Genomic DNA, 17776 nt, shown 5'->3' with positions numbered 1-17776 from the left:
TTAAAAACATGGCAGGCAAACACAAGAAAGAAAAGTAATGTGGAATACATGCAACCACAGTTCATTTCCATTCCCAGAGAAAATAAACAAAATAACATAAACATGGCAGAGAAATTTTGAATAATTGCTAAAAATTATATATAGATGTAAAATATAGTCAGAGAAAATTCAAGAATGAAACATAAATCTAGCAAGCACAGAAAATAAAAATGACAGAGAAAATTACATATTCCAGAGAAAACTAAACATGGCAAGCCAAAGAAAATTTCCATTCCATAATATGAAAATGATAGAGAAATTTACAGACACAACCAGAGAAAATTAAACATGACAGACACACACAAGGGAGAAAAGTGATGTGGCCAGAGAAAATTATAAATGCTAGAGAAACATAGACACCGACAAGAGAGTAAAATTACATATAGATGTAAAATATAGCCAGAGAAAATTCAAAAAAGAAACATAAATTTAGCAACCACGGAAAATGAAAAATGCCTGAGAAAATTACACATTCTAGAGAAAATTAAAATGCCAGAGAAATTTATAGAGCAGAGAAATTTGAATGAATTGAATTTGAAAATTACACAGAGAAATACAGAGAAATTAAACATACCAGGGACAATGGGGGAATAAAAAGAAACAAATGGGGAATAGACACGCCAGAGAAAATTCGAAGAAGAAATATAGATCAAGCAAATGCCAGAGAAATTTTGAAACTAGAGAAATTTACAGACAAAATCACACAACACTGTTTAAGATTAAGTTCAAAATGCAGAGAAATAACATTTTTCAAATTTATGTAGTTTTTATTACGAAATTGAAACCCTAATTAATGGAAGGCTAATATAAAATGCAATTAACTGTGTTTCTAGAGAAAAACTCGTTGGATTGTAGAAAAACTTATCAGAGTGAGTATGAAACCCTAATTACGAACTGATATGCCTTGAGATGAAGATACACTGTGACAAAGATGAATTGAGATGATGATGAACAGTGAAAACGGGTCAAAGAAATTTGTGAAAAAGAAATGGAAAAGATTTTCACAGAAGATGATGAAACCCTAATGTCGATAGTGAAAATGATTGAAACCCTAATTCTACTCTTGTCTTGTTCGTGAAGATGGTTGGATGTGAAGTCTGGAACTGATCAGTCGTTGAAATGTAGTTCAAGTTCCCCATTGATTGTGAAGGGTATTTTGGTCAAAGAAGTAATTAAAAAGTGCGCGTTATTAGTCGAGGGACTTGAGACATCATTCTTTTTTTGGTATCATTTTTTCTCTAAATTACTATTATTAGAGACCTTAAAAAAATTTCCAAACAAAAAACCATTCATTATGCTTGGTTTTAATTTCCAAAATTCACTTTTTAGAAAATTTTACTCTTTTATTTTTCGCATTTTTTTATTTTCACTGAATTTTAAAAATATTTTAAGCAATTTTTTTAATTTTTAGACACAACTAATATAAATACACTTAAAAAATATAATTTTTATGAAAAAAATATTTAAAAAATTCACTAAATATCAAAAATGCAAAAAATATGAAAATTCAATATATTTTTCATATTTTTGTATATTTATTAATTTTTTAAAATATTTTTTATAAATATTTTACTTTTTAAATATATATGCATCTAAAAAAATAAAAAAAATTAAAATTTTAAAAATATTCATTAAAAAATATGAAAAAAAGAAAATAAAAATTCCATTTTAAAAAAAATTAAAATCAAAAAATTAAAACTAAACACGATGGTAAAAAGTGACTTTTTGACTTTTAATCAAACTTTTAGCTTTTTTAGACAAATGATTTGGGAAGTTGGTAAAAAGTGACTTTTGACTTTTTTCATTAATATTTGTTTATAATGTCAAATCATAATGAAATGACCAAAGTATCCCTAGCCAATTGAAAAATTACACATTTTTACCCTTTCATTTTCCATCTATGGAGGGTAATTTCGTAATTTTTCTTTTGACTTATAACCAACATCCCAAATCAATTTATGACAAAAAAGTCACTTTTTGTATTTTGACAAAAAGCCAAAACGCCGCTTATAACCAACATCCCAAATTGAGCCTTTATTCAGGGCGTTTTAATAACATGATAAAAAGCCAACTTTTAAAAAAAAAATTAAATCACATTATTTGTCTATTTTTTAACATAAAATAAAGTCAAAAAAAAAAAAAAACTCACACAATATGCTGTTTGGAAAATTATTATTTTAGTAAGGTTTTTTTAGTTTTTGATTATTTTAGGAAGTTAAAATTTTTATATTTAGAAAGATAGTTGAATTTTTTTATAATTAGATGTGATATTTGTGAGAGAAAAAATGAAACAATTATAAATTTAATGTGATGTTTTGTCTAAATTTATTTTTTTTTTAATTTTTTAACCAATCTTGTCTTTTAATATTTTTTTAAACAAAAAACCCCCTCAAAAAAAAAAACTTCCCAAACACCCCAAAAAAAAAAAAAAAAAAAAAAAAAAAATTTTACCCACCCCCAAAACACGACTCCATAAAAACAAACAAGAAAAACACTTTCAACCAAACAATCACAAAATCGCCTTCTTCTTCCTCTTTCTCGATTTTCCATTTTTGTTTTTTGGTGTTTTGATTTTGGAATCAGCAACAAGCAATCACCGATCATGTCCTCGGCAATCTCTCAGCTTTCTTCCTTCTCTTCAATCAGTCGCAGACTACATCTACACACTCGGCCATGCCCCACTTTTCGTTCCAAGGTGAGAATACTGCTCTCAAAACCCCCCAAACTTTCTCAGATTCCGTTTGGTTTCCTAGAAAATTTAAAAATTTTGAATTTTTTTTGCTGGGTTATATGCGATTTGATGAGGTAAAACCTCTACTCAACTCTTCAGTCATTTTTCGCCTCCAATTTGGGGTTTTATACTTGTATTATGATGTACAAAATAAATTCAAATTTCCAGTTTTTTATTCTGAGGATTATTATGTCTGCAAGAAAAGAATAGGATAAATTGCACTGGTAGTCCTAAAACATAGTTTCAATTTGCTCAATTTTTACCATTAATTTTAGATTTTACGTCAATTTGGTCCAATTGATAATGCGGTTAGGATTTTTCACAGAAAAATTTCACTGAATTGGTTGAGGTTAAGTCACTGAATTGATCGAGTTCACAATTTTGCTCCTAAAAGCATGACACCTGCTATTTATGTGTGCATTTACCATAAAAAAAAATGCTAAAAATTGGAATCAATTGGACTAATTTGAGACAAAGTATAAAAATTTTGGGTCAAAATCGATCAAATTGAAATACAATGACCAAAATGACACAAGAACCAAAGTAGAGGGACTAACAATTTAATTTGCCCAAAGGAAAATAAATTTAATTTATTTCTCAATATGAATATTTTCATTTGCTAAAATTTGGTGGAAGTTTTACTAATGAGTGCTTCATATTATTGTTCTAATTTATAGATTTTGGAAGTAGTACCAACTGTTGGAAATCTTTATTTTGTAGGTACCGGTTGTCATGAACAGTGATGGAAGTGGCACAGGGATATCGGGTTCACAGACTAAGACCAATCTGAGTTATACTGCAGATGCTTCAAGATCACATATTGAGGGGTCAGCAAGGTCCCATGCAACTACATCAGAAAATGACAATGGAAAAGGGATGAATGAGCCAGTACAAGGACATGCTGTCACCCAACAGATAAGGGCAGCAAAGATCCATGATTTTTGTCTTGGCATTCCATTTGGTGAGTGTGCTTTAATGTTGGTTTAAAACTTCTGGTTTTTCCTCACCCAGAAAAGCCTTTTAGTGTGTCCTGGCTGATGTGAAAACTACTTGTTAGATGAGTTATAATGTAACTCATACACCTTCATTTATGAAATTGGATAAGGATTTGTTGAACATGTTTTCATTCTCTCAATTTACTCATTAAATTCATAATGTATGCAAAATGCATATATTCAAAAATCATTTGCAACTTGCAACCTTTATTATTACTTACATAGACATCATAGAGAAGTGACTTAGCGTCACAATCGAAGGCATCTTCTATTCTTTACGCTTTCCTAGTTTCACCATACTCACATCATTTTTGGTTTATATAATACTTCAGTTTTATGATGTTCTTGTTGTTATTGTGAAAGTTGTATGGTGGGAATGCTTGCTAGTTTAGCATTTGTAGAATGTTATGTATCTTACGATGTTTTGAGATCGTGCACCAAAGTGAACCGCTATCTTTGTTGTATGTATGCATAAATAGCATAGCACATAATATCATGAGTCAAGTGATGATGTGACCTTGGACATTTGAGAGTAAAAACGAGACCTGGGCCCACAGCATTGTAAATTTTTGTCATTTCTCGTATGATATGTTTGACTAATTCAAACAATTGAATGACACTGACATGGGAATCTCATTATTAATATGATTCCCATTCCTCGTCTGTGATTCTCCCATTCCCTCTGCTTGATGAGTCTGTGGAGTTAAGGACAACATTTTTTGTGGTGTTTCCATACTTGACCAATTCTTAAAGTGCTTTCAAACTCTAGAGAATTCTTAAGGTGCTTAAGGAGATCATATATTTAATCATAGTTTCTATGCTCAAAAGGATATGTGATAATGGTAGCTTTAACATAGGGTTTGTCAAGTCTCATACCTTATCCATTTCTCGTGGCAGTGAGGCTTTTGCCTTGTTTGTATTTTGCATGACACAGTCCTTCCAGCAAGGCATGAGGTGTCATAGAACATGCAAACTAGTGTCAGCTTGATGTGTCGATGAAGTTGTGCAATTGCACTATAGGCTTCTGCCAGATTTTTGCAATGATAACCACCAGGTGGTAGGCATGAAGACGTGGCAAGCACAAGGTGGTAAGCCAAGGTGGCAAGCATGAGGTGGGAACGTGCTTGCTTGCATGGAGAGGTGCTGTTTCCAATTGTGCCGTCCACTTGAGCAGTTAGCTTTTTTTTTTCCTCTATCAACATATAGAAATTATGTAGGTTGTAAAGGTTAAAGAAATAGAAAGAAATGGAGGAGCTGAAGATAGGTTACGTTTGAGCCTTACAATGGGAACATATGAGGAATATCACCTAGAAGCTGTTAATACAACCCCTTTTTTTTTCTTTTTTCTTTTTTTTTGTGTGTGTGTGTGTGGGGTAATTTTGGAAACTTTGGAATCTTATCATACACAATTGCATATTTTGCAATTTTGAGGATTCAATTGATTTATAAACTTTATGCTGGTAATTTGACTTTCTGTCTGCTTCTAATTTAGATTAGGACTGGCTTTGCTGCAGGGGTAGTAGACAGCTAGCTAAAGATAGGGAAGGTGTAAGTTTATGCTTTTGTGTTCTTAGCTTCATTGCTGGTTCTTTATCATAAACAGTTTTCTGTGTTCATATAGACTATTAACGAGGCCTTGAATTGTTAAACTGCATCATAAGTAAGTGTAATGATGATCCATGTTAATTTTATGTTCAGTGTATCCAACATGGGGACAAACTTTTTGGCTTGTTTGTTCATAGGTGTCGGTTTCTTGTGCTAACTAATTGGTTTTATGTTGTCACTTATTGATCGTGTCTTTCCATAGGTGGGCTTTTTTTAAGTGGGGGGCTTATTGGTTTTATATTTACAAGAAATCCTACTACTTTACGCACTGATGCACTCTTTGGAGCTGCGTTGCTATCCCTCAGCACCTTAAGCTTAAAGGTCTGGAGACAAGGAAAATCTAGCTTCCCATTCATACTAGGACAAGCAGGTATCTACTTCTTGTGATTCCAGATATCATGATATCGATTTCTTTTATATTTTTTTGCTCTTAGATTCTTGTATCTTTTGTTGGTTTCAAATTTATTATTTCTTATCTAGAAGAAAAACATGAACTATGCAGCCCTCTGAATGGTAGTTTTGATGCACTTTTTATGGTTGCCATTGGACTAGCTTGTGAGAAGATTTTAGTGGTTCATTTATACTCCACACTGCAAATTTTCTTCTCAACTAATAGTCCAGGACAAGTTTGTTAGACGAATTATATAATTTTTTTTTATAAGTAATGTGTATATATTAATGAGGCAAGCAAAAAGGAACACAACAGCCTATATCACCTATACATCAATCTACTCAAAAGATTAAAAAATTCAAAAATTGGTTAAAAACCAAATTAACATCACCCAAGAACGTTACAAAAAATGGTTTTTCAAATTAAAGATGGGATATTCCAATCCATCAAATGTACTATGATTATCCTTTCTCCAAATGATCCACATCAAACCCAAAGGAAGACTGGATGAAGTGGTCTTAATCAAAGTAGACCTCACCCCTTTTTGATAAATACCGTCTCTTCCAGCCTGCCAGACGCATCTGGAACCTTTCCACCTCTGAGTTCCAAACTGAGTTTGCCTCAGATCCAAGAGGGAGACCAAGTATAAAGAAGGTAAATGATCAACTTTACAGCCAAAAATTATTATTTTTTCTTAAAAAAAAAAACTTTACAGCCAATCCCCCCATAGGAGGAACCTCTCCAACTGGAATAAGGCTAGACTTCCGCAAATTTACTTTCAAGCTTGAAACTACCTTGAAGCACATAAGCAACATTGATTACCCAAATACTGGGCCTCAGTCCCACAAAAAATAATAGTGTCACTGTAAGAAATAATGTATAGAGAAAGAGAGAGAATAAATTGTATGTATTATTATTGATTGATATATGTATAGAGAAAGAGAGAGAATAAATTGTATGTATTATTATTGATTGATATATTGATTTCTATTACAATGATTCATGATTCCTATATATAGAAGAGGGTGAGTGTGTAGTAGGTAAGGAGTAGGTGAAGTGGAGGTGGTAGTGGTGTAGTGGGTTAGGTTTAGTGGAGTAGGTGAGGTGGTAGTGGTGTAGTGGGTTAGATTTAGTGGAGTAGGTGAGGTGGTAGTGGTGTAGTGGGTTAGGTTTAGTGGAGTAGGTTTAAGTGGGTGAAGTAGGTGGAGAGTAGGTGGATTTTAACAGCCCCCCGCAAACTCAAGGGGGATAGGAACTAACCAACTTGAGTTTGGAGAGAGTAACAAAACAAGAAAATACATAAAAATAAAAGAGGATAAGAGACACTGTATGGTCGTGTCAGACCATTGGTGAAGACACTGGATGGTGGTGTCATAACGTTGTAGAGGACACTGTATGGGGGTGTCATAACCATGTAGAGGACACTGTATGGTGGTGTCATAACGGTGTAGAGGACACTGGATGGCGGTGTCAGACCGATGTAGAAGACAGTTTATGGGGTCATGTCGGACCATTGTAGAAGACAGTTTATGGAGTCTTGCTGGACCCTTGTAGAAACTAACCGGAATCAATGTCGGGACAGTTTACAGAGTCTTGTCGGACCCATAAAGGAGCTAACCGGAATCAATGTAGGGACAGTTTACAGAGTCTTGTCGGACCCATGAAGGAGCTAACCGGAATCAATGTCGGGACAGTTTACAGAGTCTTGTCGGACCCATGAAGGAGCTAACCGGAATCAATGTCGGGACAGTTTACAGAGTCTTGTCGGACCCTTAAAAAGTCGCACCCTCAAAAGGTGTGCCCAATTTTTCAAAAAAGGCGTGCCATCAAAAGGCGTGCCCAATCCATGAAAAGACGTGCTATCAAAAGTTGCGCCCTCAAAAGGCGTGCCCACTTCATCAAAAGTCGTGCCCGACAGAAAGCGTCGAGCCATCAAAAGGTGAGCCGGAGACGCGGCGAGGCACGTGAGCGACAGAGCGGCGTGTCGGCCGCGTCGTCAGTGTCAATATAAACCAATGCGGAGGCGGAGGAAACCAAACCAGACTGAAACCTCTGAACTTGTCATTCTGAAACAATCTGTAAATACTCTGTATCCAACCCTTCTCGGAAACACTCAGCAACCCAAAAAAACATGGCCTCTTCTTCCCGTTCAGCTACCCAGAACATGGCCTCATCTTCCCGTGGTCTGCTCACTCTCTTTCCCGACCTCAATGAGTCAACAGGAGAGATAACAGGTGCGGTGGCCCGTGAACCTCAACCAAACACCTCTGGTTTTGCTCCGTTGAACTTTCTGATGCGGTCGGTGGAGCAAAAAATGGCGGTGCAGTCGGATGTGGAGGCCAATCAGTATACCTTGAAGTCATGTGTGGAAACCATGACTGCGGTTACAAATTTGTCGAACCGGCTGCAGAGTAGGACAAATGAGGTGCAGCAGTTAAACGCCCAACTGGCTCTGCTCCAACGCATGTATAAGGATGCGCGAGCAGAGATAAGTGTGCTAAAGGCGGAAAACAAGGAGCTGAAGCGGAAGGCCAGTTTTATGTTCCGATTTGGAGGGCCGCCATATGCTGCAGTGGAGGAGCAGGGAGTAGTGATCATGCCCAGTGGAGTGGGAAACACGGAGGCAACACCGGCAAGGGCCGCCCAAGACGGTGGCAAGAAGAAAAGACCGGCAGAATAGGCGAGAAGAAAAATCCCACTGTTCCGATTTGTGTTGGTTGTGTTTTGTTTTGTTTTGTGTTTTTTTTATTTTTATTTTTTTTATTTTTTATTTTTTTTTTATGGTGTAAAATGCTGATCGGGGTTGATCCCCGGCATGAAGAAATGACAAGTTTGTAAAATGTTGTTTTTTTTTTTTTTTTTTTTTTTTTTTTTGAAAAAATAAAAATAAAATGAAAGAAAACAAGGGAGAAAGAAAATAGATAAAAAATATTTATAGATGGATTATATGAAAAACATCAGTGCGATTGTTTCAAAATAAAGTGGGGTATTTAAAAAAGAGGAAAAGTGACTTGGAAAAAATAAATAAAAATAAGTGATTTTTGAAATCAAATGGAGGAGAGAGAGGGACAAACCCATGTGATAAAGTGGAGAGAGAGTCGGTGAGTGGGGTGCAAAAGGTGAAGGAGAAATGATGGATTGAAAATGGTTTGGGTCAAAAGTGGACACTGTTAGTGGGGAACATGAGTGCATTGATTATTTGATATAATAATAATAATAATAAAAATAAAAAGTTAGAACAGTTGGAGAGAATGAGTGGAGTATGGTAAGGGTTTCATCCAAAGCCAAAATTCCTGCAGCGAATCACTTCGCAAATCCTAGCATGAGCTTTTTCTCTTTCCAGGCTTATTCATGAATTTCCTGGTGATTTCAAGAGCCTCTGGTGGCATTGTGGCAGAGAACACCCCAACCTGGATTTTGGGTGGCAGCAACTGAGAACACCCCAACCTGGATTTTGGGTGGCAGCAACTGGAAAATATCATAGATCTGATTTTTAAAAACCTCGTGACAGCATTTCATCAGCTTCATCCAAGACAAACATTTTGATGTAAACAGGGCGAAGTGATTGTCTCCGCAACATGTCAAACACACGACCAGGAGTACCAACAACAACATGAACCCCACTGGAGAGAATGCGCTGATCTTCGCGCACACTAGTCCCTCCAACACAATTATGAACCTTCACACTTTGCTGGGCAAGTTCAAGAGTGGGTGGAAGAACCAAAGCTTGGCACTCAACCAAGCTATAATCTAGCTGCTGCAGAATTCCAGAGCAGAATGTTGCAGTGTTTCCAGTTCCAGACTGTCTCGTCATATGAGGTGAAGAATTCTTCTCCATCAGCCTCACACATGACTACAGTTGCACAAATCTTTGTTGATTTTATCAGCGGAATAGGTTGAGGTCCGGCGGGCGGCTAAGGTGAGGTTGCCGCCCGCCGGGGAAGCGAAAATACTAGGTTTTAAACCAGCTCTGATACCATGTAAGAAATAATGTATAGAGAAAGAGAGAGAATAAATTGTATGTATTATTATTGATTGATATATTGATTTCTATTACAATGATTCATGATTCCTATATATAGAAGAGGGTGAGTGTGTAGTAGGTAAGGAGTAGGTGAAGTGGAGGTGGAGGTGTAGTGGGTTAGGTTTAATGGAGTAGGTGAGGTGGTAGTGGTGTAGTGGGTTAGGTTTAGTGGAGTAGGTGAGGTGGTAGTGGTGTAGTGGGTTAGGTTTAGTGGAGTAGGTTTAAGTGGGTGAAGTAGGTGGAGAGTAGGTGGATTTTAACAGTCACATTTGCGAGCAAGTGAGAGACCTTTAAAAGGGGAGCCATCAAGCTGCCCAATGTGAAAACCCTCCAAGAAAGCACCCTGCACTGCCTCTCCATCATCCCACAATGTCATTATTATCCTCAAAGATACTAAATTTGGCTCTTTCATACTTATTGTAAGCTCCAAACACTACTAAAAATTGGACTTTTTGCGACGGTCTCAAACGTCGCAAAAGGTCCATATATCGTCGCAAAAGACTTTTTGCAATGGAGCAGCGACGGAAAATGGGGAGTGGCAGAAAGGGGCGTGACAAAAAGTATTTGCGACGGTTACAAACCGTCGCATTCTTGTAGCGACGGCTAATTAATAGTTTTTGCGACGGTTTCGCCTGACACAAAAAAGGGGGAAAAAATGGCATTTTTAGTGACGATGTTGATTGCCGTCGCAAAAAACCTTTTTTAGCGACGATATTTGCCGTCGCAAAAAGTATTATTAGCGACGGTCTAAAACGTCGCCAAAAAAGTAATATTAAATTAATACCGTATTGGCAACAGTTTAAACCGTCGCAAAAAGATTTATTTACGACAATTGAAGCCGTCGCAAAAGATTGGAACTAATATGTATATGCGACAGGTTAACCTGTCGCTAATAAAATATAAGGAAATGAGAATTACATTAGCGACGGTTTATTATTGTCGCAATAAAATTATTTTTTATAAAATCATATTTTATTAAATATTTCCTATACAAATTATTAATATTTTTAAAAATACATCCATATCCACATCCACATCCACATCCACATCCGCATCCGCATCCGCATCCAAATTCACATTCAAAAAATCATATACCAAGAATAATATATATACCTTGTAACAATTGTCAATCAAATATTATTTACAAAAATATATAAAATAACCTCTAACAATACTAATAATTTTTGAAATTCAAGAACTCAAATTTTTAGTATCGACAATAGAAATAAAAAAATAAAAAAATAAAAACAGATATAATGTAGCTTGTTTTGATATCAATAGTAAGCCCCCATATCGATATGCGAAGATATCACGTACTCAAAAGGTTTGCATCTGCAAAAAGAAACAAAAAAGAAAAAAAAAATCATCATTTACAACATAATTATTTTCAAGCTTACAGAAAATGTAAAACATTTGATATTTTTTTCAAAAAATAAATAAATAAATAAGATTGTAAACTCTAATATCGATATGCGAAGATATCATCACGTTCTCAAAAGGGTTGTACCTGCACAAAAAAACCAAAAAAAAAAAATCATTTACAATATAATTAATTTCAAGCTTACAGCTGGAGCAGCTAACCCTGTTGCCAATAAAAAAAGAATTTATCAGGAAAAAACACTCATGTCATTAGAAGCTTGTTAGCCAATAAATAAACAAAATTCTGTGTTAATTTCTAAAATAGAAACTTATAGAATAGTTGATCAATCGTCCTACATTTCCTTTATTTGTAGCATCAATTACTACTTCCTCGCTGATATTAAATAGCTGCAAAAACATTTCACCATAGTTAACATACCAAAACACACTTGACAAGTGCAATCAAGAACAATAAATATTGGAATAAGAGGTGTTCTGAACAAGCTAGATTAAAAACTAGCTTGGTTTAATCAAAACACTAGTAATGTAAAATCGGAATACTAAAAATAAAGAGTCCCACTCAAATAAACAAAGATTTCATAAATGAATTCAGTTAAGTTTTGAAATCTTCAAAGAGTGGATTGACAATTTGGCAGGTCACAATTTATGATATTCCTTCCAAAAATCTGACTACATTGAACAAGTAACCAACTCAAGTCCGAGTGAATTCTGTCAACAATAAACTAAAAAATAAACTCAACCAAGTGAATTTCTAATGTTCTTCAAACCCCTAATGTTCTTCAAAGCCCATCAACTGGACTAGGAAAAAAAAAGGAGTTGGATTAGAACAAAATAATTATTGTTATAATTTACTCAGAAATGCTTTCGCTGCCTCTGAAATTTCCCAAGCAGAAGATCGAACCTCAACAGTTTTCTTTTTCTAGTCATCGACATTTTTTTAGCCTACGGAAACAAAAAGCAAAATGAATTGGAGCGTCTCAATATGGAAATTTTTCATAAAAAAGAAAACACATGTTCTCATCATGTTCGACAAATTGCCCAGGTTAACCCAAGCAGTGGAACTAAGTTCCCCAACTGTCACCCAGGTGACCACATACAGAAGTCAACCATCATCCTTCAACTAATCAATGCCATTCAAACTCCGAGGGTTTGTGAATATGGAATGACCATAAAGAAATAAAAATGCCTTGATGTGTGCAAATCAAACATAGATAGCAAATGATAGAAGTAACAAGAGAATATACACTCCAGGACGGGTAAAAAATTGAATATAAAAATCTTAAGACCCATTGTTTTATGTCACAGAGAAAACCAGAATGATCAATCATGAAGTTCTATGCTTTTATGCACCAGCTGCATCATAATTCCAAATAGCTGGCATTAGTGATTAATGGTTGAAAGATGCAGAATGAAAAAGATTTATTCTCTACTGTGCAAATAAAAATTGACAAATCAAAGAAAGGAAGAGAGAGTACTACAGGGCTAGCATATTGTAATGCAAAGCACGATAACAAGAAAACAAGATCACACCCACTACAGGAAACAAATTAAGAATTCTATATGAAGCTCACTGGCAACATTGTCTAACCAATACATGCGGAGAAAATGAAAATGTGAATAATCAGAGCCTCAACTGCTTAGTTGTTTCGGTTTGTGCAGCTTTCACGGTTTCTCTGAGGCTAATAGCTTTCTCGACAAGCTTTGGTATTACCCACTTGATTTTACATGTTACCAAAAGCAACAATTTTCCATTGATAATCTTTTACTTTCTGTTAAGCTTCAATTTTCAGTTTGTCTTTTAACAATGCAACCCAGGTCTTCGGCTATAGACTAATAAACCTTCATTTCTTGAGTCCAAATACTTATTAGTACGATTTTATCTATTTTGTGCATCTTGGGATATTTGCTGGTTTTTCTTTGTGAAGATTTCACCATCTGAGCTAGCTGGCATCTACACCTACAACTATCCATCCCTCTTCCCCATTCTTCATCTCATCCACATTTAGATTGCCTACTACAGTTACATATTCAGTTATTGTGGTCCTAGTTCATCACATCCACCCTTATCATATGGTTCCAATAAATATTCCAGCTTTGAATGTTCCAAGCATGGGTAAAAAATTACCTCCGCTGCTAGAGGTTGGCAATCTGCTAACTAAAGCTTGCCAAATGTTTATCACAGTTGGACCAATCCATGCATCCCTCAATATGTACCTGATCATAAGTTGGAAAATTAAGACTGTTGTGGCCTAGCGTATAAAAAAGCACTTACCATCCTGTGTAAGATCCTCAAATATTGACATGACGTCAGTCTTGAGATGAGCAGGTTCAACAGTTGCAGCAAACTTCCCCAAGTTTGTTGCAGCAGACCTCCTCACCATAGGCATGTCATCCTGACACAACTGGCTGTATATTGACCGTAATTCTGTCTTTAACATCTCTGAGGCACTAGGGTAAGCAATATGAAATAGTCCACAAGTAGAGACTCGGGCTGTAAACCATTCACCTGCTGCCAGTCTCTATAGAAGGGAACTTACATAAGAAAAGGAATATATTTCTTTGGTAAGAAGAATAATATATCACGAGGATATAAATCAGAAATACCGTAAGCCATTTATAAACACGGAGCAATCCCATAATTAAAATAAATCCAGAGGAAACCTAAAGGAGCAACATGCATATTTCAAGCTGGCAAAATGTACACTTCCATTTTCTAAAATAACACCATCATGGCATCACGCTGTAGAGTAGCCAATAGTAAAGAGAACAACAATGTAACAGGTAGATTTTTTTGTTATGGTAACAATGTAACTGCTTAGTTGTTTTGGTTCGTGCAGCTTTCACAGAATGCTCACACTTTGGCATATTATTGAAGTTCTTGTCCTATCCAACATAAAAAAAACACATAAAAATTACAAAATGCAGGACTATCATGGAGCAAATCAAGCTTACTATAGGAAAACAAAAAAAAAAAGAAGAAGAAAGAAATGACTCTAGAGGTATGGAGTTCCAACATACCTTAATAATAGGCTCAGCTGAAGGTGCATAGAGTCCAATAAAACAGTAGCAGCAGTAGGTATACTAGAACCAACCACTGCCCAGCTTTAGGTATACTAGAACCAATCAAGGTGCTATTAAACTCCTTAAGAAGTTCACCAGAAGTTAAAAAAAATTTAATAGCCTCAACAATATCCTTACCCACAACCTCCCAGGAACTCTTAAAGAAAGTAGCCGGGTAGCCATTGGGTCCAGGGGCCTTGTTCCCATTAACAGACAGGAAAAACTGTCTTGCTTGAAAAACAGCATGATAATGTGATTTCCTAACAAATCCAAAGCTAAAAGTTCAACCTTTGAGCTAATTTCCTAACCCCAATAAAAATAAAAACTACCTACCTAAATCAGGACTATGGAAAAAAGCATTTGTAAGACCCTTTTTGTTAAGTTAGTTTGAGAAACAATGATTAAGTAGTCATGGCTGTCATTGAATTCCTTCTTGACAAAAACAGAGCTCTAGAATTTAAGAAAATAAAATAGTTCAAAACATGGTCCTAGCCATGTATACACACAGATTTATCAGACACCATGAAGTCAATGGAGATGAAGAGAAACAATGTACTAGCCACAAAACAGAAAGGACAACTAACTTTAAACTAAAAAATGAGAAAGGGAAACAAAATAAAAATATGAGATATTAAAAAATATTTGCAGCTACTTGAACTAGTAAATATGAAACTGCAAAAACTCCATCATATTAACTTCAAATATTTCATTTCCCCTTTTACATTGATAAATTATAACCTATCAATTTGACAGAATAGAACCTCAACGACATTTCAGCTACACACTCCACTCACATTAATGGTTGTCATAAGTACAGTGTGCTTCACCCATTAACCCCAAAAAAAACAAAACTGTGCATTTGACAAAGAACTTGAACAACCAGCAATTCACACAAATAAATAACCCAGAAAACTCAAAATCATCACAATTCTACCAACAACCAAAAAAAGAAGGAAAAAAAAGTGTATTTCTCCCATTAATCCCAAAAAACAAAACTTTGCATTTGACAAAGAACTTTACTTGAACAACTAGCAATTCACACAAATAAATAACCATAACCCAGAAAACTCAAAATCACAGTTCCACCATTCCAAAATTGAAAGTAGTACCAACGAATTAACAAATTAAAAACCCAGACATCATCATCATCATCATCAAAAAAAAAAAAAAAACAAAACAAAACAAAACAAATCAATGAGGAAGAATTAGATTTGAAATCTGCAAAACCAGATTTGAAAATTAGTTCCATCAGTTGCTTTCGTTAAAGATAGAATCATTGTCCAAGTCGAAGAGTAATGGGGTTTCTTGAAAGCAAAAATAAAAAATCAGCCTCACTTGAGTCTTCTGTAGCTCGATATACTCTCTCACTAGTCAAAGCATCCAAACCCTTATTCCCATATTTCCTAAAATCAACACTACTAACACCCCTATTCCATTCAAAAGGCACCCAGAACAACTTCGAGCAACATAGAAAGGCACCCATGAAAACTTTTGATTTCAGATCGAAGAAAAGAGAATAGATGAGATGAGTGTGTACCGTCGATCGTTGCCACCACCGAACCAGTCTTGTTGTACCATCGAACTAGTCTCGCCGTTGAAGAGAGATCGCCGTTTGAAACCCTTCCCCTTCAAACCCTCTCTTTACTTTCAATTTAAAAGACTGAAAGTAAACCAAACAAAATTAAGAGAAATCCAGATGTGAAAGTACCTCAGAAATCCAGAGAATGAAGCAGAAGGTGTTCGCGAAGAGGAGTGCAGGTTCAGAAACGTGGGATCCAAAGGATATAGGAGGGAGGGAGGGAGGGAGGGAGAGAGGGGGAAAGAGAAGGTTAGAGGCTAATTTATCAAACCTCGTCGCAGGCATCCAGATTTCACAACCGCCTCCTCTCGTCGTCGCAGCCCCCGCTAGAGAGATAGAGTGACGACTGGGTGAGAGGGAGGGAGAGAGCAGTGAGATTATGGCTTTTTTTTTTTTTTTTTTGATCTCAAGAGATAACAGAGAATTTGGGAGTATCGGGAAAGAGGGAGAGTGGGAGGGGGTTTTGGCGCGAATTTAGGAATTACTATTTGCGACGATATTAAGGCCTGTCGCGAATGAAAGAGAAAAATAAAATTTTGCGACGGATTGCCAAAAGAGCGTCGCAAAAAAGGAAAAAAAAATTTAAAACCAGAAAAATTTTGCCACGTTTAACTTACCGTCGCATATAACCTTACTTTTTGCCACGGGCTAATTTTTTCCGTCGCAAAAACTATAAATGTCGTGACGGCACTTAAACCGTCGCAAAAAGCAAGCTTTTGCGACGGCACTTTAACCGTCGCAAATTGTTCCGTGTCAAATGCCCCTTTTTCTAGTAGTGAAAATACAGAGTTTGCCAAGTGTTTGAACAAGTTCACAAGGCCAATGATTTTCCATCATTTACATGTTCTAGTAACCGGTGTGCTTGACTTCCATGTGCATTGTAAAAACAATCAGGATAAGTGTTTTATAAATTTATGTTGATCGTCATTTCTCTTCATTTGGATGTTCTATTTCTGATCTTGCAGTAATTGCTGTGGCACTTCTTTGGAAGAACTTTCAGGCCTACTCTATGGTAGTTTATCTCATCACCACTACATTATTTTCCCTCATTGGCTAGCTTATTCTTTATATTTAACTATAAGAATGATATTGTGATTGCAGACAAAGAAACTGTTCCCAACAGGCTTTTATGCTGCCATTAGGTACTTAAATACCTCTCAGTGCTTCTATTGACGAAGTTTAGTTACTTTCCGTCATGAGCTATATCTTGCTAAAACGGTCTTCTGATCTTTATTTGTGTCAGTGCTGCAATGCTATGCTTCTATTCCTATGTGGTTTTGTCGGGAGGAAACCCACCACCAAAAAAGTTGAAATCATCTGCCGTTGCCCCATCATAATCAGAACCAACGAAGCTCATATCAGATTTGAGGTTTACAGTTTTTTTTTTTTTTTTTTTTTTTTTTTTTTTTTTTTGGGCTTGTGGCTTTCAAGTGAATGTGAAGGTTGTTTTGTTTGTTTGACATGAAGACTTGGTCAGTCATGAGAAGAGGGGAAGTGTAATCATAGAACCAGGTTCTAATTTGTAGGTTGCTTAATGCTGTGTTTGGTTGGGGTTTTTGGGGGTGGAATTTTGAAAAGGAATGAGAAATGTAATCCTATTTATGTTTGGTTATAATAAAAAATATATGGGAAAAGAAAGGGGGCGAGAAATAAATAAAGAAATAGGAGACCTTTTAGGACATCAATTTTATTTTATAACCAACACAACCAAACATAATTGGGATTTGGAATTCTATTAATTCTTTCTCCTTTTCCTTTCATTTCCATTTCCCTTTCTATTTCCCTTCCCAAATTCCCCAACCAAACACAGCGTAAGTGAAAATTAGAAGAAAACTGTTTGCCGTGTCACCTATGTTCTAAAAAATAAAAGGAAGAACAGTTTGATATGTTCTCATGTAATCTACATATGGATTGATATAACTTGCATGCAAATTGTTGAAAGAAACTTTTGAATGGGTGAAATAATAGTGTT

The 17776-nt window shown here is 35.6% G+C and overlaps 1 protein-coding gene and 1 long non-coding RNA gene across 2 annotated transcripts; one reads left to right on the top strand and one right to left on the bottom strand.

The window, feature by feature from the left end:
• Positions 1-2457: 2457 nt before the first annotated feature.
• LOC114264978 (protein FATTY ACID EXPORT 1, chloroplastic) lies at positions 2458-17690 on the top strand. Its single transcript, XM_028205710.2, has 6 exons — positions 2458-2734; positions 3491-3731; positions 5573-5740; positions 16770-16816; positions 16906-16946; positions 17048-17690. Exons 1-6 carry the CDS (start codon positions 2642-2644, stop codon positions 17139-17141), a joined length of 684 nt encoding a protein of 227 aa, XP_028061511.1. The 5' UTR covers positions 2458-2641; the 3' UTR covers positions 17142-17690.
• On the bottom strand, positions 10858-15921 carry LOC114304255 (uncharacterized). The gene is made up of 3 exons (XR_014343086.1): positions 15763-15921; positions 13438-13684; positions 10858-11292 (listed from the first exon to the last, which is right to left on the bottom strand). It is a non-coding gene; the product is annotated as an uncharacterized LOC114304255 (long non-coding RNA).
• Positions 17691-17776: the final 86 nt, after the last annotated feature.

This window comes from Camellia sinensis, chromosome 10 (genome assembly GCF_055761805.1).
Source record: "Camellia sinensis isolate YWXY chromosome 10, ASM5576180v1, whole genome shotgun sequence".
Classification (NCBI taxonomy): domain Eukaryota; kingdom Viridiplantae; phylum Streptophyta; class Magnoliopsida; order Ericales; family Theaceae; genus Camellia; species Camellia sinensis.
The sequence above is the reverse complement of the archived record's forward strand: the minus strand, read 5'-3'. Positions and strand labels throughout refer to the sequence as shown.

Excerpts from the sequence above, each read along its gene's own strand:
- LOC114264978 (XM_028205710.2), top strand. The coding sequence starts at position 2,642 with ATGTCCTCGGCAATCTCTCAGCTTTCTTCCTTCTCTTCAATCAGTCGC. Across the intron at positions 3,732-5,572 it reads TTGTCTTGGCATTCCATTTG|GTGGGCTTTTTTTAAGTGGG; the intron begins GTGAGTGTGCTT and ends GTCTTTCCATAG. Across the intron at positions 16,817-16,905 it reads ACTTTCAGGCCTACTCTATG|ACAAAGAAACTGTTCCCAAC; the intron begins GTAGTTTATCTC and ends TTGTGATTGCAG.